The sequence below is a fragment of the Polyodon spathula genome, chromosome 2, assembly GCF_017654505.1.
Source record: "Polyodon spathula isolate WHYD16114869_AA chromosome 2, ASM1765450v1, whole genome shotgun sequence".
Classification (NCBI taxonomy): Eukaryota; Metazoa; Chordata; class Actinopteri; order Acipenseriformes; family Polyodontidae; genus Polyodon; species Polyodon spathula.
Window position 1 is genome coordinate 28,951,167 of NC_054535.1, and position 16,500 is coordinate 28,967,666.

Genomic DNA, 16,500 nt, shown 5'->3' on the forward strand with positions numbered 1-16,500 from the left:
GGGGGATTAGACAAAAAGAATGAGATATACTGATGGGGAATGAAGGGGCAGATTTGAGGTGCAGAAGCATGTGGAATATGAACCTAATATTGGGCTGCTCACACATTTTGTTTTGGGGCCGGCCTTGACATTTAGACTACTGGAAAGATAATCCATGTAACCTGAGGGACGTATGACCAGCCAGCACTTTCATAGTAAATAATGCAGAGAAAGAGTCACTACATCAGCTTAAATTAGTTTTGCTTGTTTTGATATGAAACCAGAGGAAAATGCAAACTGGAAAGGGAATTACTATGAAGAACATAACAGGATATGTTAGTGTGTGGAGCACCGTTGTTGAGCATGAATGTTTCATAGTCGCTCATAACAATGACTGGTTGTAATGTGTGACCAATGTTCTGAAACCTATAAAATGAATTGTCTGTGGAGCCATATATCTTACCATGCATGGTTTGCCATTGGCTAACATCAGGGTTTACAATTTTATAGTTCATGGTTTAAACATGATACAGATACTGGGCTTCTGCACATCAGAATAGATGTTTTTTAGTGAACATGCTACAGTACCCTCTCTGTAAAGGCAGAATATTACTTAAGATGGGTTGCAGGGGGTAATGTAGCACAGCAGGTTTATTCAGTAGTCTTTCATGCCTTTCACTCCTGGGTTCCAATGTGGATCAGTTCACAAGGGAAATCAGTAGTGTGGTGTCAACAACCCCAATGGACAGGAATCCACATTACAAATTCGCCAGCAATTTGCCGTTATTGAAATTGGCACATGAAAGAGGCCAAGGACTGAATGGGATAAGGTTGTTCAGGTCAGGACTGAAGTGTTTGACATGCTAGTGTACCTCTCATTTCATGAGTAATACAACATTTTCAAATTTATTGTAAACATAATAAGACATGTATTTAAGACAACAGTAAATTTGCTCAATCATTTTGCTGTCTGACAATGGTTTTTATATTTCTTTAGCTTACCATAATTAGCTATGAACTCCCTGTGCTTCTTATTTGGTATTCTTTACTATGTTTGTTAAAGGCACTGCTGTCAGACAGGTATAGAGACTGTCAGAAGCAGGGCATGCTGACCTGTCTTGGTCTTACAGAAGGAATTATACCAGCTCAACAAGGCAAGATAGGGGAGTGGTGAGATTTAGCAAGGGAAGCAGGAGCTTGACTAAAATAAATAGACTGTCGCTGCAGTCTATAAGGGTGAAGGTGTGATTTGTGCATGCCTGCAGGTGAACAGACACCATTACACTCAGCTCCATCTGCAGTGCCTCAGAAAAGAACATTGTGCTGCATCTTTTGTAGTAAAATCATACCCAGTCAAATAGAAGGAAGAATCCTTGGTGTTCTTCTTGACAGCAACCTCTACTTTGATTCCCACATCTCTCCTGTGGTCAAATCTTCCTTTTACCATCTTCGAAACATCACCGAAGTCCATCCCTACCTTTTCCTCCCAGATGCAGAGATAATTTGTCATGCATTTGTCTCCTCTCGACTACTGCAACTCTCTATATGTCTCCCGGCACACACCATAAACTGACTACAGCTAGGTCAGAATGCCACTGCCAGGATCCTCACCAGATCTAAAAAACGTGATCACATCACTGCCTGCCTTGCCCAGCTGCACTGGCTACCTGTAAAGTTCAGGGTTATTTTCAAAACTCTCCTGCTCACCTACAATGCCCTTCATCACACAGGTCCCGAGTACCTCCTGCTAACCTGCTATGTTCCTGCCCACAAGCTGAGGTCCTCTGACTTGTTATCCACAAGCAAAAGTGCACCACACTTGGAGAATGCTTGTTTAGCTTCATGGCTCCAGCTCTTTGGAACTATCTACCAGATTTGATGCGTGATGCTCCTACCTTTGCTCGCTTTAAATCAGATCACAAGAGCCACCTGTTCTGTTTTGCTTTCCATGCTCTTTAAGCCTGATATCTGCTATTAGCTATGGTGTTGCTGCTACTATTTCATGTATTATGCACTTTTCACTGTGTTTAATGTACTATTTCTTGTATCATGCTACTATCATGTTTTATGCACTTTCCACTATTTTAATGTATTGTGGATTTTCTTGGATGTTACTGCATCTTGTAAATCGCTTTGCGATGGTGGTCCACTATGAAAGACGTTATATAAAATAAAGATTGATTGATTGATTGATTGTATTTGAATGTCCCTGTTAAAATGCTCTGGTTTTGATTGGTACTTCAATAATGAAACCTCAAGAATGGTGACCATACCTGTGGCACAAACTGAACTACCTTTGATGGTAGACATTAGATTCTTCTTGCATTGTTCTGCAATGTTTTTTATTTTATTTTTTTGAACAGTGGATTCATTTTACAGCTTCCAAGTTTGTGCTTTTCCTGTATTGTATGGAGGACACATTTTCCATTTTGTTTTAACACAATCATTTCCAAATTAAAAATAAATAAATAAATAAATAAAACTGTGTTAAAGTTGTAATAGTAGAAACATGCCACATTTGTAATTGTTAAACAGCGAGGGAACAAAGATACCTGTCATTTAAATAGCCTCCTCAATTAAAAAAAAAAAAAAAAAATACACACTGAGATACACACACGCACACACACATATATATATATATATAAAGATTGACATGCACAATATGCAAGTTCCATATTTTTAGATTGCCCACATGGGAGAAGCCGCTTAATGACTGACTTACCATCTTTAACGGGCAGCTACTATCTTTATAAGCAGCGATATTATATAAAGGGAGGCAGCCGGCATTGAGCATAAATTATAGACCCAGAACACACTAATGGTTCAATGACCAACTCAAATACAACATTTTAAATCCATGTTTTCCATTATGAAACTATGAATATGTTTCTGACCCTGGAATATAAAAATTGTAATGAACCAAATGTATTGCAGTTGACTCCCTCTAATTGAAACCTTGGTAGGCTGGACTACAGTCAGCACTCACATATCCAACCCTATAAAAGTTTGACTTCAGTGATGGTTAAACACATGTGATGCATATGTGATTATTTCATTTTGGCCTGTTCCAACCCTTGTATCTTTTTTTGTTTTCCCTGCAAAATGGACAATTTCAAAAATACGTATCTGAAAGGACCGTGTTTTAAAATAAGTAGGCTTCCATTTAGATGCACTGTATTGGTTTTGTTGGTACAGTGCTATATTTTCAACAGAAGTATTTTAATTCATAACGATATGATTCTGAAAATATCACTTGCCAAAACTAAAGAGACGGCACGTTAACTGTAATACAGTACATACTTTTAAATCCTGTACGTATTGCGGTATGTAAAATTTCCCATGGGGTGCAATGATTTTTCATTTTATTCAGAATTCACTTCTATAGTCCTGTTGGTAGTTCAATAACAGTATCTGTAGTTTTAATGTATAGGTTTTAACGTGAAGTGCAGAGGGTAAGGACATGATCCTATCATTTCATTATAATTATTTTAGTTTTTGACGAAACAGTGACGTGATTAAATAGCCAGCAACCTCCCACGTACATTATTAATAAATAATTGATAAAATGATCACGATATGTCACGTTCCCGTATGCATTTCTTTGAAATGTCTTGAAATCTTCTGTCTCCGCATTATTTAGATCTCCAATCTTAACATAAACTTCAACTTTGTTTATTTATTATTATTTTCCCCTGTCAGAACGGGCGAAAATGTCTTAGGCTACTTTATGATGTTGATATAGGCAATTTCAGATTCTAATAGGCTACAAGTTAAGAATAAAGTATTATTTACTGTATGTCTAAGAATTATTATATTGACTTGTTCAGAGAAAGTTGTGCAGTAAGTCTGAAAAAGGAGACCTCTGGATCTTGTGTTTTCATAAGTTGACAGGTATTACTGTACTTGTTTTGCATGTTAAATTGTGGATGATCTGTTGCTACGGAGATCTGACGCACTCTTTGTCTATTACTTGGCGTTTAAAAAGCCTACAGTGAAGAAACAAGAGACTGACTATTTTGTACAGAGCTCCTGAGCTTTTTTCAAGGCTAAACTTTTTATTTGTTTTAGCTCCAATTATTGCTTAACAAACCTGCTGTCATCCAAAGCTCACACTTCTATTAGTCGGCTTTTTCATCTCTTTAGCTCTTTTCCTCTCCAGCTCTTTTTCTCCCCAGCTCTTTTCCTCTACAGCTCTTTCTCTCTCCAGCTCTTTTCCTCTCCAGCTCTTTCTCTCCCCAGCTCTTTTTCCTCTCCAGCTCTTTTCCTCTTTAGCTCTTTTCCTCTCCAGCTCTTTCTCTCCCCAGCTCTTTTCCTCTCCAGCTGTTTCTCTTCCCAGATCTTTCTCTCTCCAGTTCTTTTCCTCTCCAGCTCTTTCTCTCTCCAGCTCTTTCTCTCCCCAGCTATTTTCCTCTCCAGCTCTTTCTCTCTCCAGCTCTTTCTCTCCCCAGCTCTTTTCCTCTCCAGCTGTTTCTCTCCCAAGATCTTTCTCTCCCCAGCTCTTTTCCTCTCCAGCTCTTTCTCTCTCCAGTTCTTTTCCCTTCCAGCTCTTTCTCTCTCCAGCTCTTTTCCTCTTTAGCTCTTTTCCCCTCCAGCTCTTTCTCTCTCCAGATCTTTTCCTCTCCAGCTCTTTCTCTCTCCAGTTCTTTTCCTCTCCAGCTCTTTTCCTCTCCAGCTCTTTCTCTCTTTAACTCCTTTTTTCAGTCCGACCCTGGTATACAGCTCCCACTTCCTGGTTGGTGAAGATCAGAGCGTGCTGGCCCCGCCCCTCTCTCCAGCCTGCCTCGGGACCTGCTGTTACAATATAATGGGGATTGATTTTATTTTTAATAAAAGGGCGGTAAAACGCAACTGACGTGTAATCTGGGTAAAGGATATCTGAGTTTTGACTGTATAATGTGAACCATGCCATCATAAATAAATGTATTTAAAATATTGTTGCAAAGAGTTTCATGCTTGTGTGTTGTACAGTGTAGGTCATCATTTAAATGTATTTCATGCATGCTAAAGTTACAAAAGATATACACCTGTCACCAAATGTTTATCGAATTAAGTATAAAAAAAGTATAACAAATATAAAACAGACTAACATCACTGGTTCAGATTATAAAGAATATGAATTTGAAGCATACAAAGCCCCAAAAACCCAGGAAAACAAACAGGTTGTGGATAGTTTTCTATTTATTTGCCTTGTATTGTTGCAGGGAATGCTATTTGTGCCCTTTTGTCACTGCAGTCAGCTATCTTGGACAGCTTTTTTGAAGTGTTCATCGAGTGGGGGGGAGTGTAGAAAGATATATGGTGCATATTGCAACTCATTGATTCGGTCCATTTGGTGGACTGAGCATGAACCCAATAATCAGATCTTGCTTAAGCATGCGCTTCCTTAGTAATTGACTCTCACGTATTGATTAAGATGTTGATGTGTCCCAGTCCTACTCTGTGCTAATGCAACTGAGAATGAGTCTTCCCAGCTCAGAGCGCTGCTGTCACTAGCTTCAATCTAATGGATAAAGCTGTCATCCCAAAGCTACAACGTCTCACAGGAACCCAAGACAAAATTAGCCAGTCAATAATTCATGTGCTGCAAGTAAGTAAGTAAGTAAGTAAGTAAGAAGATGAGAAATGAAAAAAAAAAACCCTTACAACAACTCTGATTGTTGACAGTATTGTTTCAACTGAAGCTAGGCTACTTTGCATTGAGGCATTTCATTAAAAGATGTCAGGCTGGGCTGGAAAACATTCATCATGAATAATGACATTCAAATAAAATGCACCAATGTCAAGAGTGCATCATTTCTGATGTGGATAACACTTTAGGTAAAGCAGGATCGATCTGATAGGTCCTAGTTATCTAGTTACAGCTTCCCAAAGAAAAAAAAGTAATACAAATGCTTTTTAGGACAGTTCAGGCAGCTTTCTGTACAATATGTACATTGTAGAGGGTGAAACGAGTGGACACCAAGGCTTTAGAGTCTCACCTTATCATCTTTAGCAACATTAAAAAGGTTAAAAGCTCTAGAACCACGAATGCAGACAAGCCCAGCTATTTTGCATAGTGGTTAAGGTGCTCGTTTGTGGTGTGCGTGATCGCTGGTTCATTGGTTTGAGTCCAGCCTCCCCATTCTTACATGGTGCCACAACCCGGATCACCAGATTGGCTGTAACCGATCGCCTGGGTTAAAAAGAGGTATAGTGTTTCCTGTTGTTGTGAAGAGGTCAAAGCTCTATAAACACAAATGCAGATAAACTTTCTGGTACTGTATCACTTATTGTGCTCCTAGGTCAGTCCCACGGTCCCAGCTTCAAGTGATTCTCATGCAACACTTTTGAAGAATTTGTTTAAAAAAAATAAAAAAATAAATCATAACGTAAAAAAAAATAAAATAAAATAATGTCAGCTTCCAATTTTTTGGCTAGGTGTATAGAAAGTACTAATTTGAAGAAATGTGTAATCCTTGCCCTATTGCAATGGTGGCAGATGTTGGCTTTTCACCTTTTTACAAGTGGTCGAACTTAAAATTGCAATCCTTTCCTCAAACCACTTGACTCAAACAAAAACCCAATTGCAATGCTATAAATAAAACAAAACAGGCCGGCAGCTAGAGTTCCTGAAATGTGCTGTGCAGTTCATCATCAAATGCTACCTAATGTTAACCCATACTACCCTCCGGGATTGAGATCTCCTAAGCAGACCGATAGTTACCGAAAGAGTATTGCACAAAGAAGGTGGTGTCTATCTCACCTCCAGGGCAATGCAAGAGTCTGACACTCCTGTGGGAGGGAGCCTACAGCAAGATGAACCCACACACTGAACTATGACTCTCAGGAGTGGGCATTGACAAGACCATAGCTGCAGGGAAGCCCGCAGCTCCTTCAGTTCCAATGTCTCTTAACAGGAGATGTTGTAGGCAGAGGACTCAGGAGAGTGAGCTTGCACAGGGCAGGGTGTTCCAAATATGATGGCTACATACTGTACACTTAACATCAGTATGTGTAAATGTATTTATTTTATTGATTTTCCAACTCTTTGTGTGGATGCACAACTGAAGACCATCAGTGTGGAAATTAAATAGGTGCTCAGGGGGGTTTGCTCTGCTCATTAAAATGCATTAAACATTTATCAGGTTCTTTTGTGTCATGGTGTTGTTTTTATAATGTACGGTTCAGATGACCTACAACCCTTTCTTTAGAATGCCATGGGGCTCTGTCTATCTATTAATGTACAATACAAATTTAAAATAATCGTAACCAGCTGTAGATTTGTCAACCCAGGCAGACACAACCCTCATTGATCTTTGCCAGCATTTCTTTTCTGACAATAAGGGTTTACTCCATATGCAGTGCTGGGACATTTGAAATAAAGGGCTGGAATATATATTTACACTGTAGCTTATAAAACAAGAGTGCAGGTCCAATCTCAATTCGTCTGAGGTAAGTCAATCTAATATGCAACAATATTAACAAAATCTTACAAGGAAGTGACAGAAACAATAGGTATAGAAACAAAGTTTTGTGAGGCAAGGAATCATACCTCTCCGTATTCATGGAACCAAGTCAGAGTAAGTTACTGATAAAATGACAGTCCTGCAGAACAATGTGTGGTTTTAAAAAGGTAACTTTATACATGACCGATCCAAAATCCATTAGGGATGCCATTACCCTGACATCCCTGTTGATTCTAAGTTTTACCTACAGTATGGAATGGATGGGGCATTATCTGACTATGCCCCAAACCTCCCTTTGTTACTTGACAAAATAGTGTGGAAAACAATTTCACTATAATGGGAGGTGTCTAGTCCCAGTGACTTTAAGGCTGCAATCCTACTGAAGGTTGGTATTGGTTTCTAAAATGACAGCATTATTTCTGTGTGGTGGGTCATGTCAGTGTATATTTTATTGACATAGAGCTTTTATCCAATTTAATTGTACCTTGCTTATTTATCTCCAAATTTATCTTTTAATTTGTGGAATATCCACCCACAGTTCACTGTTGCAGGGCTATTTGACAGCAAATACCAAGGTCAGTGCCAAGAAGTATGGTATGCTCAATACACAGAATAGAAAAAAAAAAAACTATTTAATATGCACAAGGCTTGACAATGAAATAGGCAAACAGAGAGATACACACGAGAGATACACAAAGTGAGAATGGAGAGAGAGAGAGAGAGAGAGAGAGAGAGAGAGAGAGAGAATAAAAAAGTCAATGCATCACTCCAAAACTCACTGGAGGTGTGGTAATCAAGCAGTAGTAAACAGCTGTCAGTTATATTGTCCTACCAAAAAGCACCATTATCAAATGATAAGCCAATTCAGACTGGAAAGAATTACAGCCAGTCTTGTAGTCCAACATAGGGAACACAGACAACCTCAACTACTGTACAAGTCTGCCCACACTCTCGATCTGAACAGTGAAGAAACCAACTGGAGCCAACAGCCAAATGATCACATCAACCCACACTGCAAGGGATCTGTCTGACTCCTCTCTCTCTCTACCAAGCGTCTAGACCCAGCCAGTTTAAATCGCATAAAAATTAAGGCAATTTTAAACTATCAAATTAATTAATCATTTAGGATCATCAAAAGTGCAGTTCAGCTCCACTACACAATATAAAATAAAATTTAACTTATAAACATTACCAACATTAAATTAATTAAATACATTCTAAAACATATTTATTAAAAACATTACATAGCACAGACCACGCGTAACTTCAAGCCTCTCTTTAAATTTAAAAAAAAAAAGTTTGTCACATTCTTACCTTTGCACAATCTAATGAAGTTTTAGTTCTGCAGTAGTTCCGAAGGCAGTAGTTCTGCAAAACTAAATGAAGTAACCTATGGCTCAAATAGAATTTCATTTAGTGAATTGTAATTCCATTTAGTGAATCACCTTCTTTGCCAAAGAAAATCAAAGGTGTGTCAGTCACCACCCTGCACTGTTTTGTTTTCTAAATAGCTGCAACTTGTAAGAGGGTGGCTTCTTATGTTCCTTTGAAGCATACTTCTTATAAAAATATACATATCTGTTCAGATAATTGCATATTCAGGCTGGAATCTACTCTAGTGTTACAGGAGTGAATGTTCTTGTTTTGTCAGAAGTAGCTACCTCACTGGGGTAGGATTATTATTTTTTATATCTACAGTAACTGCTCTTTCTGTTACCACTATCAGTTACTATCTATTTACATATATAACAACTCTGCAGCTTATTTTATTTTTTTTTTGCATTTTTTTTTTTTTTAATTTTGTAGTCGGCAATGGATTTTTACATTTTTCTCCCAATTTGAAATAGCCAATTATTTTAGGCTCAGCTCACCGCTTCCACCCCCGCACTGACTGAGGGGTGGTGAAGATGAACACACGTCATGAGAAGCGTGTGCTGTCAGCCCACCGCTTCTTTTCACTTTACAGGGCCACCACGCAGCCACCGCAGGCGCCTGGCCAGTCCACAGGGGACGCTGGTACATGTTGAACCAAGGACACCCTGGCCGACCTAAGCCCTCCCCACCTGGGCGATGCTCGGTCAGTTGTGCGCTGCCCCTTGGAAGCTCTCGTCCATGGTCAGAAGTAGAATAGCCTGGACTCGCGTCACCAAAGTCCAGGCTATAGGGCACATCCTGTGCTCCACATGGAGCACCTTTACCAGATGTGCCACTCGGGAGCCCCAACTCTGGAGCGTTTAACTATGACCCCTGTAAGGACTTTTTTTTTATTTAGAATGTCCAATTATTTTTCCCAACCACAGCAATTCCCTTTACAGCTCAGGAGATCGAAAGGATCAGTGAGCGTCCTCCGATCCCACGACCAATCTAGCTTCCTCTTCTACACCCAGGAACTCGACAGCGGATGTCAGTGAGCTTCCGGCCTCTGGAGGACAAAGACCAGCCCTGCAGATGTCTGCTATGAGCTCACTGGGTGCCTAGCCAGCAGGGTTCATTGTAGCCTGATGAAGAGAAACAGTCTCTAAAACCCACTAACCCACTGGATTGCCAGAGCCAATGCAACGCTGCCATCAGAATCCCTCGCGAAGACCGGCGACTCCGCACAGCTGGAATGCGAATATGCGCATTCAGCGACGCCCCCTGGTGGAAAACCGCCTGCTGTAGAGGTGGAGGAGGAGGAAGGCAGGAATGCAGAACATAAATGACAATAGGGCAGGAAGAAGGTGAACCATTGAATCCAAATGGTTACTTTGTCTGTCTGAAAATCCATATACTTCTTATTTCAATGTGGCAGTTGACCTGACTGACATGGCACAGCAAATCTGCCATGAAAGCACATTGAAGGCTAAATTTTGGCATAGTGTTGAAATAGCATAAGTTTATTTTGATTGAAGTATACTAACCCCACTTTGTTAACTGTCACCATCTCAGTCAGCACCCAGTAGGATTACACTTTGATGTTCCAGCAGAGCCCAAGGCTGACATTTGTCAGAACAGATGAGCATGGAACAGTCCTTTCTGTGTCAAACATTTCACTAATTATTCTATTACTAAGGGTCTCATTCACTAAGCGGCGGTAATTTGGACAGAATTGCAGAAGGAAAATTGAGATGGCTGCTCAAGGTATTTCCCAAAGTGTCACGTCCTATTTACTAACTAATTAGAAGCAAAAATAGTGGTTGGAAAAATTGTAATTAGCATACAAATTGTGGGTGGCAACAGGTCTGAAGTTGCGCATGGTATTTATTCTATTGACAGCATTTACTGGTGGCAGCAGGGATAAAAATATGAGAGCAATAAAAGAAAATATGCTGAAATAATGTAGTTTCAATTTAAAATAATATTTTATTATCTACGCGTCGTACAACAATGTGAAGCCTACAAAGTATCAGGACGATTTGTTTTGTCCTGTATTATAAGTAGGACTAAAAAAAAAAAAAAAAAAAAGCTTGCTAGGTATTCATTTGATTTTACTACTGTACTGTTTAAGCCTTTTGTACATATCAATATTTATACGTAATGTAACGTGTACAAACACATTAATGCTATTTTAATATGCACTCTATTTATTAGGTTATTATTTTTTGTATTTTTACTAAACAAACATAAATTGATTGAAAACATACAAATCCATATAAAGGTTGCCTAAAACGGGATACTCAGGTAAAACAGGACACCAATGTTTTCACCCCTGCAAACTGCGGGCACGTGCCGACAGTGAGTGTAAATGATATAGCCATATAGCTGCTTGTGAAACACGTTGTGTAAACGAGGTGAGTTTGTGTGATTTTTGCAGGGTCTACTATAAAAGGATGGGCCTGCAAACGTAGTCTCTGTGTCTATAAATAGTGAGAGAATAAGATAAAAAAAAAAAAAATTAGGGATTACATACAAGTTAATAAATAGTGCTAGGGTGTTGTTTGGGCTTAGGTTTACACAGTTGTGTAGTAGTATCTGTTGGAATACAGCTGCATGGGAATGGGTAAACGAGATATAGGTATACTGTGTTACTCACACACAGTGCTGGAGAAATAGCTGATGCAGCCGGTGCAACTGCACAGGGGTGCACGCACTCAGAGGTTTGAAGGTTTTGAAAAAAATATATTCAACGATGGTAATATCCTTCACATTTATATGTGAAGATGTTACACATTTGTATCATTGTAGCTGTCTATGCATGTGCTGATGTGGACAGTGACAACGACCAGTTCACTTGTGAACTGTACTTGTAGATTAAGCCTAGAGCGGCCTTAAGCCTACAGCATACATTTGTTTTCATTTTGTGTCACTTTTTATGAATAAAGGTAGGTATTTATTTATCGTAAGGTATGTGAAATAAAGGTCGGTTTGGGCGGGCTTTTCCTCAACACCATGGTGCTCTCGTCAATTTATAATACAAATAATAATGTATTTATTTGGCTGAGGCTTTTTTCCAAAGTGAGTTACAATTAGTTATTTTACATACAAAATCTGGTACCCATTTGTAGTTGGTTTTTCAAGGGTACAGCAACAGCCTCCTGGCATGGAACCCAAGACCCTCCGGTCAGCCTGTTTCTTCAGGTTTGGGGGAGGCGGGTTTTTTTGTTTTTGTTTATCTTAGGAGGTTTTATTGATGTATTTATTTATTTATATGTTAGTTTAGTTCGCTCGTTATTCATATATATATATATATATATAAAGTACTATATATGTATTTGTATGTTTTCAATCAATCTATGTTTATTTAATAATAATAAATGAATATTCTAATAAATATGAGGGCATATTAAAATAACATTAATGTGTTCTCAAGTACAAAAATATAGATATGTATAATAGGCTTAAACAGTACAGTGGTAAAATCAAATGAATACTAGCAGGCTTTTCTTTTTAGTCTATCCTGCATGTAATACAAAACAATTGCAGTTGGAGGCATTTTGTTTTGTTCCGATTGTTTTTTGTCAAGTAAAGCTGAAAAGCTTCTATTATAAATGTATTTTATATAGAAATACAGCCACATCATAACAAAAGAGATTTATCTAATTCTTAAAACACCTAACAACTCTTTTTCATTTCTCTTTTATGTTTTTATTGATCTATATAATTCAAAGTATATTCAATAATACATATTTTATTAATTAAATCTTTTAGCAACACATACTTGCATAACTTGGTTAGTGTTTTACAAAACACATACAATTATTAGAATAAGCTTCATAATGTATGTTCACAAGAGGGAAATATTACAGTGAGTGGGCCTAGAAAATGAACTCCACAAGGACTGTTTTTCAGTTTTATTGGAAAGCGGAAACAGGTGATCTCTTTTTTTAAATTGCATCTCACTGCAGTTTTGTTTGTACATCTTTACACAGAATTAGGTAACAGTGGTTCAGTAAATGAGTTACACAGATATCACAACTGGCAAAACGAAAATGATCTGTGTGTTTGTAAATTATAATCACTGGGAACAGTTGTATGCTCAGTTAAACATTCTACTACCCTCTCACTAATAAGCATGGCTTGTAATGAGGTTAGTCATTCAGTCAGCCAGTATCATAGGATTTAATTGGGACAGAGACTCCACCAAAGTGAAAATTAATAACTTTTGTCAAGCTCCTGGTGCACTGTCTTATTACACTATGAGAGTCAATTATAAAGTATTATGTAATAAAGTCCACAGCAGACAAAGTCAGATTAAATTGGGATGGTGGCTAGACTGAATGTGCAGAACTAGAAAAAAAAAAAAAAAAGATTTGGATGATTTTTACAGAACACAGATGGAACAAAAGGAAAAAGAAAGGGTAAAGCTTGTTTTTCTTTTTTTCTTGTTGTCAGCTTTTAGAAAATATTTCCTTTGGCATTATGTAGTTTCTTAGTTTGATGGTTCTGTAACAGGAAAGCACATATAAAGAGAGCTTCTGCTTTCTTCAGAGAGATATTTACGTGTTTGGTATCGTCACCCAGACAGACTGCATCACTGCAGTTTCTGTGATGCAAATTATTATGATAGTTTGAGATAAAACGTGCTGAATCCAACCCTAACTGAGAAACCTTTCTTTGTTTCTTGTTTTAAGTCATCTTATACTATAGAGACAGATTACATGAATTCTTGAGTACATTATTTCAGGATAGAGATTAATAACAAGGCCAGGAATTACAAAACCTCTTGGTGTGTGTTTTTTTTTTTTATATATTATTTTTTTAATTAATTTTTTTTGCTAAGCTTTACTATACCGCAATAACACATCAAACAAACAGAGCAATTAAAATTGAATAAATTAGTGGACAGATTTTACTCTGCACATGTGTAAATGATTTACTGTACCTGGAGTCCTGTGCAAAGCATGTAATTCAATTATCGGCTTGACTTTATGTCAATCTTTATTGTCTACAGAACAAAAAACTGCAATGTCTGTCTGTGAACTTTTTTTTTTAAATTTCACAATTCCCTTACAGAAAAATACCACTGTATAACCAATAGCAAATTCCCTTAATGCCAGAAATGATACCATGGAACAGCTAAGGATTACCAGTCTGTATTGATTCATATTATTTTCTACTAGTTCTCTGGCTGTGTTGCGTAGAGATGCTGCTCAGCTGGGGAACTTTCCAGCTTGCATAATCTTGGAGGAGCCACCAGTTTTTCTGCTGGCTTTGCTTTCTTGTTGGGTTGTTTTGGGATGAATCATAAACCGACGTTGCAATGTGCCTGCCAAGCCAATCAAAGGGGAGTAAGAGAAGGAGGAGTCATGTGCCAGGAAATTAGATTGTGTTACAGGACTATGTAGTTGTCTGCACCAAGGACAAGTTAGGGACAAGGCCTCTACATGTCTGGGTTTAGGGCTTGTTTTAAAGTGGGTGAGATTAGTTTCTACTTTTTTTAGGTTATGGACTCATTATTTCTCTGCCCTGACAACCTCTACTCCTGGTACCAGGCAGGCAAGTGCCACAAATTGAAAATGTTACCACTGTGGTACCATTCTACCATATCATGTAACTGCCCTTGTGTAATCATTACCCCATAATAAAGAAGTAATTCAAAAGGCTATTGTGCCACTTACCACTGAAAAAGGTTAAGGTTCATTAAGGTTATATATGGTCTTGTTATTTTTAACCAGGTATGATTTTTAAGACATAATAGGTTCTTAAACACGGCAGTTGTAGTCTGAAATACAGATGCTGTGACAGGTGTGCTATCCACTATCATTCCCCATGTTACCATATTGATATTTAGAGATTTTTCCAGCGACCACTACAAACATGGGACAAAAAAATACTAAACACCATACACTAGATACTACTGTGAAGACTTTATATGCAACATTAAACAAGGCAGTCTTCCCAGTGACAGCGAGCGGGAGCGACAGCGAGTGGGAGAAGTACAGGCGTGGAAAAGTACAGAGCAGTTTAGAAGCAGTTTGAAAGCAGGCTGACGGCTGCAGAAGAAACTAAACTTCAAAAAAAAAAAAAAAAAAAACCCTCAACATGGTCTTCAAGCCAGTAATCTGTGACACCTGCTTGATGTGGGAAATCCTAGAAAACCCAGCAGAGCTAAACCAAGTGTGTGTAAAGTGCCGCGCGATCCAGGACTTTCATAAACTAGTAAGTATGCTAGAAATGGAGCTGGAAGAAGTGCGACAGCAACAGGATCTTGAGGAACTGGCACACCCACAATTCATGGAAGTCTGCATCACCCCTAACAGACTGAAAGCCACCAGGGAGATAGAAGGTTAGAACAGCTGGGTTCAGGTAGGCAGAAGCAGGGAAAAAAAGAAACTTAGTCAAACACAACCACCAGAAATTAAAACAACCAACAAATTTGAGTCACTTCAGAATTTTGATGAGCAGAACCAACAACAAGAGAATGAAAGGAACAACATCCAGGACCCTATTGACAGTGGTGACCAGACAGCAAAAAGAAGGGAGGGTCATGATTGTTGGGGACTCCATATTGAGAAACACAGCAAGTTCAATTCACAGTTTGGACCCCCTTACTACAACAGTGTGCTGCCTTCCGGGAGCCTCGGTCAAGCACATCACTGAGAATGTGGACAGGCTCCTAGAACGAACAGGAGACCACCCGGTAGTAGTTGTCCACATTGGTACAAACAACATTGGAAGAGACAGACCAAAATTCCTGCAAAACAAATTCAGAGAGCTAGGAAGGAAATTAAAAGAGAAAACCAAAACTGTGGTATTTTCTGGTATACTACCGGCACCTTGCAAAGGACCATATGGACAGCTGGAAATAATTAATCAAAACGCATGGCTGAAGACGTGATGCACACGGGAAGGCTTCACCTATCTTGATCATTGGACCACATTCTACAACGAGGACTATCTGTATAGAGGGGACGGACTGCAATTAAATAACAAGGGAACCAGTCTACTTGGAGAAAAGATCCTCGAGCAGGTTCAGAAGCATTTAAACTAGAAAGGAAGGGGGGAGAAATCAACAAAAAAACAGAAGGGAGACCGCATCAAAACAAGAACAACAACTCAGGTAAGACAACCATTAAATGTATTTATCTAAATGCTAGAAATATCAGAAACAAAATTCTAACAAGTAACTATGATATGAGAGGTGTTACAGAAACTTGGTTGTCTGAGAGTGATGGGGACGAATATAATATTTGTGGGTATACACTGTATAGGAAAGACAGGCAGGACAGAAGAGGAGGAGGGGTAGTGCTATACATAAGAAACAGTCGAAGAAGGTGAGCAAAATAATCTGTTATACAATGACATTAGAAATGCGTGTAGCAAAGGATAAACCATACTAATGGGGGATTTCAACTTCCCCCATATAAAATGGGAAAACCCGGTGGGTAGCACGAAGGATGAAATTGAAATGGTGGAAATGACAAATGACTGCTTCCTAACACAATTTGTCAAGGCACCGACTAGAGGGGAGGCATGCCTTGATTTAGTCTTTTCAAATAACGAAGACAAAATAACTAAAACAGAGGTCAGAGAACCACTGGCAAAATCAGACCACAACATGGTCTCATTTGAAGTGTTTTTTAAAACCCCAAAAGCAATGACTAAAGCTAAGGTTTACAATTTTAGAAAAGCAAACTATGAAGGTATGAAACAGAGA

General features: G+C 38.6%; 1 protein-coding gene across 1 annotated transcript in view; it reads right to left on the reverse strand.

The window, feature by feature from the left end:
- Positions 1-4,622: 4,622 nt before the first annotated feature.
- The window catches only part of LOC121295031 (zinc finger protein basonuclin-2-like), a 309,188-nt gene continuing 297,310 nt past the window's right edge, over positions 4,623-16,500 (reverse strand). The window contains exon 6 of the mRNA XM_041219342.1: positions 4,623-4,770. Within this exon, the coding sequence (XP_041075276.1) occupies positions 4,677-4,770 (94 nt within the window). The 3' untranslated portion in view covers positions 4,623-4,676. The remainder of the gene's footprint in view (positions 4,771-16,500) is intronic.